This window comes from Mastigoproctus giganteus, chromosome 9 (genome assembly GCF_048544385.1).
Source record: "Mastigoproctus giganteus isolate SK-2022 chromosome 9, ASM4854438v1, whole genome shotgun sequence".
In the NCBI taxonomy this organism is placed as follows: Eukaryota; Metazoa; Arthropoda; class Arachnida; order Uropygi; family Thelyphonidae; genus Mastigoproctus; species Mastigoproctus giganteus.
Genome location: NC_143583.1, coordinates 196,481,610 through 196,501,055, shown reverse-complemented (window position 1 = coordinate 196,501,055; position 19,446 = coordinate 196,481,610). Strand labels below are relative to the sequence as shown.

Sequence of the window (19,446 nt, the reverse complement as noted above, 5' to 3'; positions counted from 1 at the left end):
TATTGCGAAGCGATGTTGTGCCGCAGGGGGGCGCACACCGTGTGGGTTGTCGTGAGTCCACACATGAATTTTGTGCTGATTGAATAAGCCTTCCCGAGTGAAATAAGCCTCATCCATGAACAAAACATAGGCTGGAAAAAATTCAAGTCTTGAACACATTCTTGGAGAAACCACTGCGCAAAAGCCACACATCTTGGGGGAGCAATAACTGAACCTTTTGAAGATGAAAGGGATATAAGGAATCGTCGTGCCAGACACGCTGTACGCTGCAACGAGACACTCCTGAGGCAGAGGCAACAGCACGTGTGCTGGTAGTAGGATTATTCTGGACGGCATTCAACACACTTTCTTCCATGGCGGGAGTTCGTGTCGAACGTGGTCTGCCCGCACTACTCCTGTTACCTCTAAATGACCCATAATCGAACAAATTTTATGCACACGTGCAAACAAACGGTGGTCCGGTACGTGTCTGTCTGTCTGTTTGTTTGTTTAGTTTTTAGGAGCATTAGCAACTAAGGCCATATTGCTCCAGGATATGCGGTGGTCATTCCCTAACCTTTCCGCATCCTCCTATTTGGTGGTGACGGGCTCGAACCCCGGTCTAATCAAGAAGCATGTGATACGCACTGCTGCTCCTTCCCACCTGGCTACGGAGGCGCCCCTGTCTGTCTGGGAAGCGTTCTCCATAAATTCATTGAGCGGGGCTCGTCCATTGCCCTCTGCTAATCCATACACTAGGTGCATGTATGCCAGCTCACAGTTCGTATATTGATGCATGCTCTTCGTGCGGCGTCTACCGACTTACGGTGATGTTTCCGGTTATGGGTTCCTATGCGATTCACATTCCTTTAGATATTACCTACCTCCGCTAAACGTTTGTACCCTGTACAAGGCTTAAGCGTAACTGGGAATATGACAAATGCTAAGTGACAAAAAGAGAAACAATATGTAGTATTACGATAGGAAACAAACAAAACAGTAACTTACACGGATTTGAAGCTTGAAATCATCAGAAGATGGTAATCCTTCTTCATTGAGGGATATAACCCTTATTTTTACTGAAAATAAAAAATATATCTAATAATCTGAATATGAAATAGATTTAATTTTTTTTAATAATTTAAAAAGCATGAATTCACCGAAAAACAGAACTGAATAACATTAACTTTTTAAAAAAGTAAAGGCACAAGAATATCAAAATTTTAATAACATTGAACCAAGTAACATCAATAAAAGAACTGCTAATTTAATTCAAAGGGCAAAGAAATGAAAACATGGGAGGGGTAAGGCTGATTTCAAGTAGTAGTGATGACTAAGACACAGCTAAAGAAAGTTAAGAGAACACACAACTAGTTTCTTAAATAACAGATACTAATTTATTCACTTGTAAGAGTTTTAAGTTTGATATCGAGAAGTTCTGTTACTTTTTACTTGCGGAGTAACATTCACTGAAGGAACATTAACGAGATTCTCTGGAAGATGGCATCTGATTCACAGCCTTAGCAAGTATACAAGGCGAGAGTGGATAGAGACTGATTTTTGTATGGCCGTCATGGGTAGCTTTGGCGTTTGATGTTCATTTTCTCCGTATCCATGAACTCATAGCTATATTTCTTCTTCAACTTCAACTTTCTATGTTTTTTTTTTTTTTTTTGTTAACAAAATTTATCTACCCTGCTCTACTATTTATATTCCGGAACACACAGATATTAATACCTTGAAACACGTCTACAGCGTCTACAAATAACTTTTATTTACAGCAAAAATAATAGCGCGTGCTGAAACCTTAGTCATTATGACATCCTCTAAATCTCCATGGAACATTCTCCATCAGTTTTCTGTAAATGTATTCCGATATTTTCCGTCATTCGGCCTTCAGAGAGGCAACTAGTTCAGCTCTGTTTTTTTTTTTTTGTTTTTTTTTTTGGGCAGTCTGTCCTCACACACACACACCCAAAGATCCAATTCATCAAGTGATGAATTGGACTGGCCAATCAAACTTCTCGACGCTCATGTCCTCAAACAAGTGTGGCACACCGCGAATAATATGCATGGAGCGTTAGCCTACTGATATAGGCATGGGCCTTTCTCGACGTGCTGCCTCAACGTAGGTAATTATTCAGGACGTCCATTTAGCATTCATTGGACATCTATATAGCATTCATAGCCTCGGAATTCATCCAAAGATTCCAGACAAAACCATGAAAAACAGCTGCAGACCATCATTCTGCGAAACTTTGTTGTTGGAACGAGACAGTCCGGCAGACAGTTTTACTCCAGGCATCCAGGAACGAACGTCAGACTGGTAGATCATATATTATAACTCCAAAGCACATCTTTCCACTGGTCTACAGTCTCAGAACGGCTACCTTAAACCAAGCTAAATGACGTCTGGCATCAATCAGGGTGATTAGTGGATTACGAACTGCTGCACGACTGTCGTATTACATATCAAGCAGCGTCACACCAGACTGTATCGGTGCCAAAATGTGTCTTAATCGTCTCACCGAGGGCCTGTGTGTGTGTGTGTGTGTGTGTGTGTGTGTGTGTGTGTGTGTGTGTGTGTGTGTGTGTGTGTGTGTGCTGCGACAACGTCGAGTTGCGTTCCGAGCGGATAATTCTTTACAGGGCTCTCATCTCAAGTTATGTGGGCTTCTTCGGAGGTTTTCCCGGTCGTTCCGTGACTGTTTCAGCACCAATCCGCTTCAGTGCCTTTGAAATTACATGTACAGACTGACTGACTGCTTATATGATTCCCTATTATCATTCTGCACTGGAATTGTGTTAACTGCGTCGATCGCGGCATTTTGCATTCACTATCGTACTACTCTCTCTCTTCGAAGGCCTACTAACATATTTATAATTGTGCCTGATACGTGGTACGATACATCCGGATATTAATAGTAGGTTAGGGTATGTGACCGACAGCAAATGAAAATTAAGCTCGAATTTGTTTTGGATTTATCTCGAATTTTTAGCCAGTCACTATGCAATATACATAGAACACGAGTAGTTTCCATACAACTTGCAAAACAAAAAAAGAGAGATAATTTTGTTTCTTAATTACTGTTTCTTAGATCAGGCTCTGGGAAGGCGACAAATAATGGTGTGATCTTCAGGTTGTTTTACCTTTTGAAAAGGTCATAGTTGATGGATTAAGTCATAGTTTGATGGATTAAGTTGATGGAAAAATAAAAAATAAAAAAACAAAAATAGATAAGCAAGGTATGACAAATGCACCAAAACGGGCAAAGCAGCAGTAAGATTAAGATAAGACTGATAAAGTTTGCATAGATGTAGGTGAAAATTAGACAAACTGCCAAGGACTAAAAGGGTAAGGATAGTAGAAAAAAGAAGTGATGTAGATTCGAAAAAGGCGAAAGAATGTTAATATCCCAAAACTTATGTTGAATTAAGAAAATTATGGGCTGAATTGCAAAGCCAATTGGAGGTGAAGGAAAATAAAATAAAGGTGGTAAAGCTGTCATCAGAAATAGATGGGCAAATTTAGTTATAGGTCGAATACAGGGAAGGCAAAAATGCAAAGTCTGATGTCAGTGGAAGTAAATATTGATACATGGTTAAATATTTCATCACGGGGACTACACCTAACCATGTATTAGGAACTGCGTTTCTATACTTGTCCATTACAGCAGAAGAAAAGTTAAATAAAGCCAAAAAGCACAATGAAAAAAAATTTTAGCACATTCTTTTACAGTATGCACAAGGTAGTCCCAACGCAGTGTCAATGAAATTAAAATTATTAAGGTGAAAATAAGGATATAGTTAAAAATATATATAATTAAGTGGTTTCAGGGTGGGAAAAATGTTTTGAAATACAAGAAGAATTTTGAGTAAGTATGGAAAAATATTTTATTGTTGGAACTATGTGGAGATTAGAAGAATTTAAAAATTTAGTGTTGGAATATTATATGAATTAAAATAAATAGTAACTAGCACGTGGTATAAGGAGAGGTATTAAATTGAGGATAGGGAAGGGATAAAGGCGTAGTTAAATAAAGACGAAAATAGCGATAGAATGAGGATAGTTGGAACGTTCCTATCACCTCATATTGTACTAATAGCTCTACGAACGGAAAGAAAGGTAGAATTAGAAAGTAGAAAGATGAAAAGTATAGAAAAAAGTTATTAAAATTTACTGAGCTAGCTGGGATTGTAAGGCCCAACCGTATACCCAGGGGCTTACATCTGGGGAGTATGGGCTTGGCACACCTAGGGTCCTGAGTTGGATATCATCATTCTCTTTCTTGGTGATTCCCTTCTACTTCTCTCTCTCTCTCTCTCTCTCTCTCTCTCTCTCTCTCTCTCTCTCTCTCTCTCTCTCTCTCTCTCTCTCAGGGAATTTTTTTGGCCTGGTGCAGCATAACTCAGGGAATTTTTGATACAAAGCCAGTATAAAAAAGGAGATGAATACCAAATACTTGTACTGCAGGGAAAAAGCGGGCGAAAAAATATGTAAGTCAAAACAGGCCTAGAAACGAATTTTCAAGTTTTGTACCTTTTAACGCACCTTACTGCTGCAGAAGCTCGCCATTCCTACAGCTTGGAAGAATTTACTTACCTCATTGTAGTCTTTAGTGTCTGTGACCACTGTTAAGGTAAGGAAGGGGTGATAATCTCCCCGTAGGGTAAAGTGCCTCTCCAAAATACCTAAAAATTGAAACAGCAATGGACCTCTTTAGGCTCTACCCCTGGCGAACTCTCACTGAAATCGATATAGAGGAAGCTGCGTTTTGGCTTCAGAAATGGCTATCTTTCATTGCTAATGTGGCCATGTCAAGAGTTCCCACGAAGTTAAGCTTTGCTTTACCCGTGGCGACATCGGCAGAAGCAATCTGAAACATGCAGAAAATGCTCACAATCCACAAATTTCTGGATCAAGTGCAATGGCCCCTGTAGGCTTGAGACCTGTTCTCTTTTAAAAAATTTAGCTCGCTCCTCAGCCCAGAGGCGATCACGATGGCAATGTGCTCCATGCCAGGGGCACAAAATGAACGCCACAGAATCAAAGGCAAGGGACAGCGTCTTCCCCTCCCCACCTCCGTCGCCAGCGGGCTACAACGGTGAAGTTGACTGCAGGTCACCTAATGCAACCATGTCCGACTCCGTCACATTTCTCCTACGCCGAGACGCTCAGGCAGAAACTGATCAGGTCCTAGAGCAAAATGAGGAGTTCCTGTGTCAGAATTGTAGTAAAATGGGGGAGAAGTTTACCTTTTTTGAAAATATTCTGAGAAAGCTCTACACAGAGAATACAACCCTAAGAGAGTCAATACATACGCTGGAAGACCTACAATATTCTATGCACCATTCTGTGTCCTTGCTGCTGGAATCCATCAGTAAGCCCATCCAGGATACAGACTCCTTACCAATGCAAATTGCTCACAACACTCGAAACAAATGGTTTCTGACTCCCGCATCGTGCGGCCCCAACAGAGCCGTTAACTGCAATTCTTTCGCCTTCATCCCCTTCCCCGGAAGTCGCGAAAGCATGGGGGAAGAAATCAGCACAAGCAGAAGTAATGTGCCTGACAAGCAAGGCAAGGCCAGTCTTAGTAAAGAAACCTTTGTCAGTCGAGCAGATCAGAATCGTGATGCAGTTATTGGCTCTAACCCTAACCCACTAGGCATTAAAATCGTGCAATGTAGAGGAAGGAGGTCTAAACCATCCAGCAAATTTATAAATCGACTATCCCCGGAAACAACGGTTGAACAAATTGAAAATCTTCTGAAGCAGTTAGACATACCGGGTACCCCCATCAGGGTTCCCACCAGGCATCCAAGCTATGCCTCTTTCCGGATCAAGATCAAAGATCCTAATATAGCAAGGTATCTAAACACAGATATCTGGCCTGCAGGTTTCCTCGTGATGCCATCTTTCGGCGATCAAAATGCGCAACCAGGGGTGCATGCGATATCGAGACCACAGATGGGCAGGGTGCATCTCTCTGCATAGCTAGACATCAAACCAGACTGTACCTTTCAACCTGATGAAAGAAGAGCAGCCACCGTGCTGACTAAATCTTGCAATCATCTTGTCAAGTCTGATAACCAGATACAAGTTCACATTTCTAGTAGGACGGGTCCTAGAGCCACACCCTGCTCAAGAGGAATCCACCATCCTCAGGGATAGGAACCCTAGAAACTTAATCCAGATCATGCCTGTCAACGATAAACGTGTGAACTGCTTCATGCAGAACATCAGGAGCCTGAAGAACAAACACAGTGCCCTGATTGACATACTTCTAAGTGCGGATTACGACTTTTTTATCCTTATTGAAACTTGGCTTCGTGATGACATGGACATATCGCCTTTAACCACCAACATCGGTTATCAGTCTATTCTGGCGAACAGGAAAGGTAGGAAAGGAGGAGGGAGTCTTAATCTGCCAAAGGCAACAGTTCCCTCTTATCAAGTCTTGTGCATACCCTGGTAACGATTTTGAAGCTGCACTGGGCTGCTATCTAGTCGATAGACTACAGTTGCTAGTTTGTGCAGTTTACTTACCCCCACCCATTGCAGACCAATGCATTACTAATTTTTCTGGTTGGCTCCTGACCTCTATCAAGTGCAACCAGAAAGTAATAATTCTCAGAGAGTTCAGCCTGCCCCTGCCAGCTGCATCAAAACTCCTCAATCAGTTTAATTTCGGATCTGTCAAGTCTCAACATCCATTGCATCTATGTCCCCCCCCCTCTCCAGAAGAAGCCACATTACAGAGAATCTTTTCCAGCCATGGGAGTGTTGAAGCTGTAATCAGCTCTAATTCGGCATTTCCCTCCGACCACAGGCCAATTGAAGCTTCTCTCATCCTGCTGAAAGAATAACCAACCAAACCAATCGAACTCGTTTGAAAAGATCAGGAAAGCTGTATATGATCCAAAATACCTAAAAATTGAAACAGCAATGGACTTCTTTAGGCTCTACCCCTGGCGAATTCTCACTGAAATCGATATAGAGGAAGCTGCGTTTCGGCTTCAGAAATGGTTATCTTTCATTGCCAAAGTGGCCATGTCAAGAGTTTGCGTCATCTGCCCACACTCGAAGCCGTGGTGGTCCAGCATCCTTATGCACCAGTTTAAAGAAAAACAACGACTACATGCCCATTTCAAGAGATCACCCACAGAAAGATCATACTCAGCTACTCAATAGCCAGATACAGTTTCCAGAAATCCAAGAAGCAGGCTATCAACTCGTTCATGGAAAAGAGGATAGCTTGTGGACAGCGATCCTGGTCGGCCGATCACAGCAGAATCGTTATACCTCACCGAATAGTGCGATCATGTAACCGGGTTCATCAAAAGAGACAGTGCAGCTGCGGACCTTCCCTGGAACAGTGCCCACTACGACATAACTAATCTCACGAACGTGACGATTGGCGAAGAGGAGCTAATCGAGGCCATCAACGCCCTGTCCAATAAAATATCAATGGGAAGTGACTCTATTCCCATCTTTTTGCCTTAAAGTTGCCTCCTACTTCATCAGCGATGAGCTGAAGAAACTTTTACAACAGGGAATCGTCCCAAAACGCTTGGCTAAATTATAGAGTCATCCCAGTTCCAAAGGTGCAGAATCCGACCTCTACTGCTGATTATAGGCCTATTTCAATCTCCTCCCCTTTTTTTCAAATGCCTGGAGAAATGCATGTTTAAAGTGGTTGCCAATCAAATCCTTTCCCAGAGACCTCAGCATACACATTGCGCGCTCTCACAAAGATCGCTAATAACATGCATACAGACCCTGAATTTAAAAACCCTTCAAGCCTGGGAGCAAGGCTATGTTATCCGTGCTGTTTTTCTGGATCTGAATGCGGCCTTTGACTCAGTCCAAGTTAAGCCACTTATGTACCTCCTGGAGAACTACTACGGTTTCATGGGTAATGTTTCGAAGCTCCTCAGAAATTTGCTGACCAAGAGGTGCCTTACCTTCCAGCAAGGGAATAACTGCATCACAAAACAGGTGGAAGTCGGTATACCCCAAGGTGGATCGTTGTCGGCACTGCTTTTTTCAGCGATATTTATTTCTACGGGTCCTAAAGTGGGCCAACGATTGGGCTCACCTACCCTATTCAACATCAAAATCACAGCTCTGCATAAATCTGAGATACACCCCGGCCCAGCACCTGGCATATGCGAGGAAGCTCACAATGGCGCTTAATCTGTGCCCTGCTGCTCTCGACTTCGTTAATATCTGGGAAATCGTAGGCTGGAAATTCCCTGGTAGAGCCCTCAGAAACCGTTCAGTGCTCTGTTCTAACCTGCTGAAGCTCTCGACTTTCAAGCGGCACTTTCCGAACAGCATCTTCGGCCCGCTGAACTCCGCAAACATTAATTTGGATGTGTGGTCCAGAGAGTCTGCCTACAGAGAAGAAAAGCGCAAATGCATAGTCAAATGCATTCAGCTTTCCTACAATTGTCAGCGGAATAACTCCCAGTGAAGTTTCTAGACTGTCTCAATGTGTTCCAGCTTGTATATAATAACTATAAAATCTATATACTGTAATGTAATATAAGCTCTGTATAATCAATCTATTATAATAACTATAAAATCTATTTATTGCAATATTAGCTGTGTATATTGCACTGTCTATGTATTCTATGTATTTGCTGCGTACCCACGTAGTTTTTTTATGTATTGAATGTAATGTGTCCAGTTAATTGTAAGATTCCTCTTGTTGCCTGTAGCAGGAATCGTGTCCTACATTTCTATGAATAAAGAATTTTATTATTATTATTATTATTATTAGAACCTATAGTACTTAGTACCGTGCATGTGTTGGAGGTTGAGAAAACGAAAGAAGATATTGCTATGGAAACGGTATTATGGAGTGAAGAATCCCTGTGCTTTCGATTCGATGTCGGAAAAATTGACGAAAAACGTTATTTACCCAAGTTTGTCGTCCCAACCGTGAAGTTTTGCGGAGGTATTGTCATCGTCTCGGGTTGTTTCTGGTGGTTTGGGCCATTTATCGTCCTTCTTGTAAAAATTAATGCTGTGCCGTGTAGTGACATTCTGAACGTTTCCACTCTTCCTACTGTAGCAGTACTATGAGAAGGTCTTTTTCTATTTCAGCTATAATGCACCATATCATACTACACAGCCTGTAGTGACTTGGTTTGAAGGCTTGGGAAATGCTTGATTAGCCTGCCGGGAACCCGACTTTAACCCCACTAGTACCGTGGGGTTAAAGTCGAAGTTAAAGAATACCTTAGGGATGAACTGGAACGTCAGCTTCAGGTCAGGCTAACGCGCCTGCCATCAGTAATTAAATTGACCATTGTATTGAAGAAGGAACGGAACAAAGTACCGCCTTCCTCTTATCAGAAATTAGCTCGGAGTCCACCGACGAGAATACAGATACACTTAATTACGACAGAATTTCAAAAGGTTCTTTGAAACGTGCAGGTACTTGGTTATATTTTGCAATACAAGTTTATGATATTTCAGTATGATAAATTTTTTGAAAGCACAAATTTCATAATGAAATTGAAAATAACTAAATGTAATATGCAGATGTCCCTTTGCTTACACATTTCACTTGTGGCATTTTTGTTAAATAAATACTTTATGAATTATAATTTATTATACACAGAGTACATAATCGTCAATGTGACAATTCGAAGAAGTCGGTTGTGAAAGGTCTCACTACCTATACGCAACACCTACTTTTCAATAACAGTCAGTCCTGCGGATGGACACTATAACTGCTTGCCAACTTCTGTTTAAATCCTTTTAAAGAAATTGTCGATAGGCAACCGACTTCTATGCTGCCTTAAACCCATCTCAATCACATCCCTGAATGGCTATTTTGCGGTTATTCTGCAGAGGGAACATTCTTTTCCCCTATAGAATAACGGCAATTCAATTTTGCGATTTTTATATCATCCGCATTCGAATAAATGCACAGCAGGGTCAGCACTTGTCAGTCTTTACCATGGGACCTTAAAATTACTCAATATCATACATTGTAATAATCAGTTAGCAAGACTGCAATACGAGTACACATATTTAAATTCAAAATATTTTGCGATACGTTGGTTGAAGTACACTACTTTACATTAATATAAAAATTTCTTACCATCGTCTTTTGGCAAGTACAGTGGTTTATCTGTCTGAATATAAACATAGCCAGCATGTAAGCTCACTAGGAGAATGACTTCTTTTTGAAACCGACCATCAATTCGAGCTACCAACGCCACATAATGGCGAGCAAGGGGATCACCGACGTTCAAGTCTGGAATGTCATCTGCTGTCACCCGCACGTGAGTAACAACGGGCACACCTAAAAATAAACAAAACTTCACTAGTTCAATGTTTCCATTTAAATTCTCCAAATTAATAAAGATATAGAGTGCCCAAAACTTACATTTAAATTTAAAAAAAAAAAAAACACATACCGTATATATAGTTGTTTAGTGAGAGGTCCAAGCGTTCTGGATCTATGATTAATTTCTGCACTCACCATCCCTTATTTTCATCACAAAATTTATAGCATAAGGTAATTCTTGTGGCACAGTTACAAGTGGGATGGCGATCATTTAACCGCCAGCCTAGCTCCCACTGGAACCAAAATGAACACCATTGGTGGGGAGACATTTTCATTTTGTGAGGAGTGGTGCTTTCTTTGTTACGCCTCTTAAAATGCTTAAAAGCATTTTAAGTAGCGTAGGAAAAGCGGGGAAGAAAGGGGTAGTTCTCGCTACCCCTTTCTTCCCCGCTTTTGCTACGCCTCTGAACATATATTACTATTATAGCGGCAAATGCAAAAAAAAAAAAGCATGAACAAGGTTCCAGTAAAATTATTTTCAATAATGAGCTGAATGTGTAGTATCTTTTTAAATTTGTACATACCAAAAAAGCATTGCATCAATGATAAACCAGTAATATAACCCATAGAATTTCGATCATACTGTACTATTTACAGTACAGTATGATCTGCGTTGCATTATTACAATACCTTTTATAATACCTTGTTCTTAATTTACCTGCACCCATTCTCGATTTTAATATCTATTTTCGTTTGGCACTTTGCTTGACTGTCATTCTACAACATTTATTTGAAGTTGGATATTTTATTATAATCGCACAAAAGACAGGATCATTATCCTGTCTTTTGTGCTTTTTGAGGCTCATGAGTTCACAGAAGCTTGAATATTCCAGTTTTAACAAATTATTTATAATTTAACCTGTTATGCGTAACATTCGTGCTATTTTCCACCTCCTCTCACTTATAAAGCATCATATTTTTCTTACTATCTTTCCCTCCTCTCTTTGAGTTATGTAATTGATGACCGTTTTCGGTTTTCGCTTCAGGGGTAAAATACAATTTACGAAGCATATCCTTCATGCCAATAAGCGAAGAGTTTATGAACAGTTCCTTTCCAAAATGAGAGTCAAGGCACTATCAAGCAATAAATCAACAATAAACAAATGAAATTACACAGAAAAATAAACAAGTGTCCCCCCCCCAGTACCACTTGTTCCTGACTTCACACCCATAAATATCAATACTGTAATTTAATTAATTTTAACGGACTAAACATTGATCATTTTTGTTTAAATACTCTTCTTTGAGGATCGTAGACTCTTTACGTCAAAATTTTAGCTGAATTTTTTTAGGGTTAGTGTCCAACAGCTTGTAATCATAATAACTATTAAAAATTAATTCAAATACGGTGCTACCTTCCAGCACCTGAATATCTAAAAATAAATCTGAAATATACGTTTTCATGATCAAAACGAACTTGCAGTTAAAATTTAGAACAGTACCCTTACCCATGAATCTTTGCGACAACAAATGATAGTCAGATCTAGCTTCACCCACTGCTTCGCTCCGATTGGAAGATATAGTTATATCAGTAATTTAACCTTAATTTTCGATAGGATCATTTTATAGATTATTATTTACCTTCCAATTGCTTTTGAATGAGTTTGAACGGTTACATAGGTTTGTTCTGTTATGGTTTTTATAGTTTGATTTTATATGGCTCGAAATAGTTAAAGACCGCCAGCCCAGCTCCTGCTGGAACCAAAGTGAACAGCATCAGTGGGGAGGCATTTTCTTGTTTCATGTTGTGAGGATTGCCACCGATTTGGCGAAATGGCCTGAAGAAACAAGTGTTCCAGTGAGAAAACTGCTACGCATATTCATCAATGAATGTAGTACAGTATAAGGGTAATTTGATTACACAATTATGTAGCCCATTACAACGTAGCGGCAATTTTCAAATGCATTCGAATTGCTCTTGTGTATGCCTTAATTTCAGATTAATTTTGTATCTTTTCCACCCGGTGTGGGGAAGACGGTATCGTCACCGTCCTCCTCACACCGGGTGGAAAAGGCCCGGGACATAAACTGAAAGAAAACCTGGCAGAAACTCTCTTCTTATTATATTACAACGGAAACTAAAACTCTGATGGTCAAAATAATGAAGATAAGGAAAAGAACTACGATAGCCAAAAACATCCCATAATATATAGATAATGTTATTGTTGTTTAGAAGCATTAGCAACTAATGCCATATTGCTCCGGGGATCATTCCCTGACCTTTCCGCGTCCTCTGTATTTGGTGGTCACGAGCTCGAACCCCAGTCTAATCATGTGCTACGCACTGCTGCTTCTGCCCACCTGGTTACGGAGGCGCTTGTTAGATAATGAAAATGACAACAGAAGAGATAAAGAAGATTATGAGAATCAGGACACTCCCAAACAGGAAACGAAAAGCAGAAGGAAGATGAAAGTAATAGTAAAGAAAAACACACTGCCTCCCAAACCCTTTGTAAATTATAAAAAATTCCAACCATTGCTACAATTCCCACTCCCCCTCGCTCTACGGGTACCAAAGCTCCAATAGGGTGTGCACTTGGATCGCCAATTAAAATCGTGCGCACTTGGATTGCCAATTATTGATCATAATAATTTACTTTGACTTCCTTTTCAGTAATATTTTCTATTTTGCACACGAGTCTCATTATTACTTTCTTCAACCACCATAATGTTAAATGTGGAGCTGTTTTTCACGTTTTCTGTGATTGTATCCCGTATAAATCTTCTAGCATTTTCCTGTTCCCGCATTATGGCCTCTTTTATATCCCTTAATCCTTTTGCTAATTTTCTTTTTTCCCATAATTTAATTTTCCTGTTCTGCCTCCTCTTGCACCGCTCATTTTAGACTAAAATTTATTAGAGTATTACTTGCGTCTCTACACGCATCTGTGGGTTCCCCCTCTTCCTGTAAACTGACTAGTTTCCATTACTTGTTGGCTGGAATGTTTCCAGTAGCAGAAAATCACTGATATCTAATTCCACTTCTTTCTCATTATTCGAGACTGAATTTTGTTTCTCTTTATTCCAAATTGCATCTGCAAAAAATGTCTTAAAGGACATTCATTAATTTTATTAAAGCATTAATTTAATTTTAGCATTAATCCAATAGTGAGCTCCTCATGACATCAGTGCTAATAACAAATATTATCTGTTATTAATTCGTTAAACATATATTTAATTTATTTTACAAGCGTAAAATTAATTTTTTTTTATTAAAAGCGCTTAGCGCATGCAGTGATTTCTTTACATAGTTAACAAAAATATATGGCGGAGTGGATTACTAGTGGGAGTTACTGACTCCAATAGCTTATGGACAACGCACTTTCAACATGATATGTGGCACGCTGCAGAAAAAGGGCCACCCCTGGTAATTGCTTATCATATTCGAGCAAGGCATATTCGAGCATTTCGTTGAAATTGAGGACAAGTTCTGGTGAGACGTGTCTCACCAGAACTTGTCCTCAATTTCAACGAAAAAAAAATGCCAAAAATAAAATAAAAAAGTACTGAAAACTGCCATTAGTTCTGCTTTGCCTTCAATATATGAGACACCAACAAACCCTCCGCCACCTCCCTTCTGCAGCTGAGATCAATGTATGCAACGATAAGCAGCTCAATCAGTTCGAATTACCGGTATTAGCAATCATTTGATTGACTTTAGAGATTCAATAATTCCTTCTATAAATCTACGAGTCACCAGTGGAGTGAAAAAACATCTACAGCACGGTAGTTTTAATTCTTTATAAATTTGTAGTCCTGACAAAATGGGTGCAAGGCAGAAGACATTTTTCTACACATCGTCTTCATATTGAATGTATTAAATTATTCCAATGAATATGTAAACAGGGCTGCTGAAAGACATTTTCGTCCTCGTCCTTCTCCAACCCAGAGAATATACCGTTACTTGTGAATTTGGATTTCAAATATATTCAATAAAATATTTTTACAAAATACTCTTTATAAAATCTGGGTGTGTCGTATTGTCTGGAGCATCTTAATATCTCGTGAATAAAGACTTTTGGGACATGTTTATAATAAGAATTTCTTTTTTTATTATTTTTAACGGTAAAATTGAACGGGCCAAATGTTCTTACATTTGTTCCGTGCAATTTTGAAACGCTGTATAATATTTGTCAAAAGGAGAACAAATGGCAGAAAGTCAACTTGAAAAATCCATAAATCTAAAAAAGGGTTTCCTGTGAGAATTTGAATTGCGTATTTTCGGATCATTTGAGCAGTATGCCCGCATTGCGGGAGCTTTGCTGTACGATAGTTACGTCATTAGTTGGGTTGCCAACTTCCGAACATGATTTTACGGATAGTAAGGGACAAAATTTACGGATAACCAACTTTTTTCACGGAAACATTTTTACGTAATATCAATGCGGCTCAAAAGACATAATTCCGTAAATTTTTGAGTAAAAAAGGAACAATAAAAGAAAGAAAAGGTTGAAAGCAAAATTAATAACTGGATATAAGCACTAAATAAAATAGACTTGTGATGTTACTACACTAAACGTAGTAATTGGGCACTGCAGTAAATAATAAACGTAGTAAATAATTGGGCACTGCAGCATGCGTGTAATTTTCTTTAAAATTTACCATTACTGATGGACTACTTCCAGTATTCGTGAGAAAGATTCCTCCCGGTTCTACCACAGTTATGGAATGCATTTCCGCATTTTTAAATATAATTTCTATCCATTAAAAGGACGGTTCTTTCCAAAAACGGAAGCAAAAATCAGAATACTCGTACAAAATGAATATGTACCAGAAGCATTATTACAAATTCTAAACTCCCAGTTGGGAAGACCGTTTAGAATAATTGCACATCTAGTAATTAATCCCCCCGCCTCCAAAATATTTCTTAGTGGTATATTTTTACAGACGCCTGAATATACGATCACATACAGCTTTAACTATTTTTACATACTGTCTGTAAATTCATGGAAGGTTAGCAGCTTTGGTTTGATTCTTTTCCGAACTAGACGGTGGTCTAAGTTCCGAAGGATGCAAATTATAGAGCAAAATTCATTTAAATGTCATAAATAATATCATGTAAATATAATATTAATTGTAAGACCAATTTCATGTCCGTATTAATAAAGTAATATGGGCATGAATTGGCCTTAAAGCTTTAAAATTGTATAAATGATTTTTTTGATACCCCCTCGTATTACAGCGGGTTTCAAAAAGTTCGTACCCTGACCTAGTTAAAACTACAGTAGGAAGATGGCGTTTTTAATATAAGTTGTCTACATATTCAATAACTAACATGTGAAAATTCATTCCCGTAGATGATCGTGCACCAGAGGTGTAACCCGGAATCTGAAGAAGGACGATATGGCGCCTTCGTAGCCAGGTGGGAAGGAGCAGCAGTTCGTAGCACACGCTTCTTGATTAGACCGGGGTTCGAGCCCGTCATCACCAAATACGGAGGATGCGGAAAGGTCAGGAAATGACCACCGCATATCCCGGAGCAATATGGCCTTAGTTGCTAATGCTCCTAAAAACCAAATAACAAACAAACAAACAAACAAGGACGCTATGGTTGATAAAGTGGAGTTTCGAGCAGTGATCAAGTTCCTGCATTTGCAGGGCAAGAAAGCTTAGGAAATTGACGAAGAAATGAAAGCTGTGTATGGGCAGAATTGTCCATCCTATGACACTGAAAAAAAGTGGAAACGGGAGTTCCAGTGCAGTCGTACAAGTGTTTTTGACAAGACAAGAAAAGGAAGACCACCAACATCCACAGACAGTGATACGGTTGCAAAGGTTGAGCAGCTGGTACTGAGTGACAGACGTGTGACAATATTTTCATCGCAGTGGGAATTAGTTATGGGTCTGCCCACAGCATTTTACATGACCAAAAAAAACAAACAAACTATTATATTTAGGTCACTCGAATAATTAAATTCATCTGCCGTGCTGTGTCTTATATCTGTGAATTGCGTGCGTTCTATGGTCGATTTGTCTGTTTGCTGGACGAAAAACCCAGTTTCTGGGGGGAAAACCTTGCCATCTACGCCTGAGACCGACTAACTCAGCCATGAAGTGAAAAAAGCCCATTAAAGTTCCTCGCGTCATCGACGGAATTCGAACCCGGGCCTTTTCCATCCGGTGTGGAGAGGACAGTGACGATACTACCACTTAGACATGTGCAGATGATAATGTAAAATGGCGCAGACCATTTTACATGACCATCTGCACATGTCTAAGGTCTCCGCATAATGCGTTCCAAGATTGCTGACGCCTTAGCAGATGCAATGTCGAATGCACTGTTCTCGCCAACCGTTGAATTTGTGGATTGTGGATGTTGAGAACTTTTTTAGGGTGAACCCACCCTATTCTCCTGACCTAGCACCGTCAGTCTTCTTCTTTCGAGAAATAAACCATTGCGTGGACACCGCTTTGATTCGTCTCAGGAAGTCATCAATAAAGTGTAATCGTGGTTTCAGGCAAAAAGTGCGGACTTCCATGATCAAGGCATTAAACAACTTTTGTTTTATTTAACAACAATTGATAAAAATGAGGAAATGTTTCAGTCTATTGTTTCTACTTTCTAAACGATAATTAGTATTGATTTATTGTTTCCTTGTGGAAGTTGTTTATTTTTGATCCACAGCGCTTTTGTGAGTGATATGGGCTATGAGAGTTAAATAAAAATAGTTTATGTTTTATTATTTCTTTGTAGTTATTCAATCCATCATCAATCATGTCAAGTGCTGAAACGAAAAAGTGTCGACAGTATCTGGATGAATATCTAACTTATGGTTTTATTGAAAGTCCATTCGACTCAAGACAGCCTATGTGTCTTATAGGTAATAGTTCCTTTTCAAATGAGGCTATGAAACCATAAAGACTTTTAGATCACTTAAAAAGGAAACATCCTGATAAAGTTGGTAAACATATTGAATATTTTAAAAATTTAAAATAGAATTTTGAGCAACGTAACATTGTTACTTCCTTATTTAAGAAGAACACACACACATACAAATGACGATGAAATAATTGTGTCTTATAAAATTGCAGAAATCATTGTGAAAACTGGTAGTGTTCATACAATTGCTGAGACTGTTATATGCCCCGCAATAGAGACTATAATTTCAACAATGATGCATCAAAATCCTTCCAGTATTTTAAAAGCATTGCCATTGAGTAACGATTCAATTCTAAGACGAATCGATGAGATGTCAGTTAACATTGAAGAGTAGCTAACTGACAAACTAAAAACGAGAAAATTTTCTATTCAGACTGATGAATCCAAAAATACTGACAATAAGGCCCTTATAATGGCATACGTTCGTTATTTCGATGATGATTGTAAATTACAAGAAGAGATGATGTTTGTAAAATCTATAGAAAACGACTGTACTGGAACATCCTTTCCCCCAGAAACAGGTTTTTTCGTCCAGAAAAACAGGCAAATCGACCAGAGAACGCACGCAATTTAAGACATATTACATAAACGGGTATATGTAAGAAATTACGAGTGGCCCTAATATAATAATTTGATTTGTACTGGAGCATCCATTTTTGCTGCTGTAAAAACATGGTTTGATGGAAAACAAGTACCATTGGAAAATTTGGTATCCTGTTCCACAGATGGTGCTATCTCCGTGGTTGGAAGACATAAAGGTTTTATAGCCCACCTAAAAGAAGTATGCCCCGAACACTGCATTGTGCACCGACATCATCTGGCTGCAAAAAATTTTAGTCCAGTTCTTTATCAATCTCTCAGTATAGTTATTAAAACTATCGATAAAATAAAGACACATAGCAAATATTATTGCCTTGTCAGAAAATTTTGTGTTGATAACAAAGAACAGAATGTGAATCTTCTTTTACGTACAGAAATTAGAGGCTTACTAAAGAAAACTATCTAACAAGATTTGTAAACCATTTTGATATGATAATTAGTAAAGATTTAGCAAAGGAGATCAACAAACGCAAAAGCAACTTATGGCTTGGATTTTTCGAAAACTTAATAAAGTATCACTTCAACTTCAAGGGAAATTAATTACTGCGGTAGACTGCAAACTCGTATTAAAAGCCTTCACTGAAAAACTGGAAATATTTGAAAGCAATTTAATGAGAAAACAATTTCGTGGTATGCAAGAGTTAGCTGAAATCAATGAATCTTTCACCGAGAATGTCTTAAGAATTATTCAGATCATTTGTGTTCTTTAAAAAGGTGAAATTAAAAATAGATTTTCAGATTTATTTTCTTTTGAAGTGAAGCTATGGATGTTAGATCCAATTGAATGCGATGCCGGGTATGCTTGTGAAGAAATTCAAGAACTCATTGAATTAAAATATAACGAAAAATGCAAATATAAATTCGAAAAGGGTGGAATGGCTCAGTTGTGGGGATCAAAACCAACTAAACTTCTTTATCCAACAATTCTATATTCTCTATATATAGCACAGAGCGGAACGGAAAGTAAAATAAAATAACGAGTTGTAGTTAAACTAGGTTTAATATTAAATACTTACGATAAACAGTAAAAACAGAATATGTTAGATACATACAGTAGCCAGTAATACAAAAAACTTTCGGGCTGTATGTTGCCCTTCATCAGTTAACCATTGGATTGAAAGTTTTGGGAACATAGAATTTAAGAGTGTGCAATGGCAGTCATGCACAGTGAACTGCGTGATGCAACAGCTAACTGTTGGAAGTTGAAGTCTGTGGTTATGACGTATGGGAACATTGCTACCGTTTGTCAGTCATGAGAATAGTTGCTTCAATAATAAGATGAGCACGATATCTACTGTTTCTGTTGACGGAAGTATTAGAGCATGTGATGTGCAGTGACTCCAACCAAGCGCAGCGTCAGCAATGGCGGGACCGATCGACAACTATGACATCGACGTGGGTTAATGTCATGTCAGGTTGACTAGAAGTGCTCAGCAATGGCCGAGTGTTCTATGTCCACTAAGCGAATGGCTATTTCGTGTTCTGAAACACTTTTGCCGAGCCTTCTGCCACTTTCCTCGACGTAGCAGCTAGTGCAGTCACGGCAAAAAATGCGGTAGATTAGTCCACTCTGTAGTAAGGTGGGAACTGGTGTTTTCACTTTGGAGATGAGGGACC

At 39.1% G+C, this 19,446-nt stretch overlaps 1 protein-coding gene across 1 annotated transcript in view; it reads right to left on the bottom strand.

The window, feature by feature from the left end:
- LOC150081006 (venom factor-like) overlaps positions 1 to 19,446 on the bottom strand; it is a 785,003-nt gene that overhangs the window by 752,549 nt on the left and 13,008 nt on the right. The window contains exons 3-4 of the mRNA XM_090382066.1: positions 10,101 to 10,304; positions 988 to 1,058 (exon numbers count right to left, since the gene is read on the bottom strand). Of these exons, the coding sequence (XP_090238192.1) occupies positions 988 to 1,058; positions 10,101 to 10,304 (275 nt within the window). The remainder of the gene's footprint in view (positions 1 to 987; positions 1,059 to 10,100; positions 10,305 to 19,446) is intronic.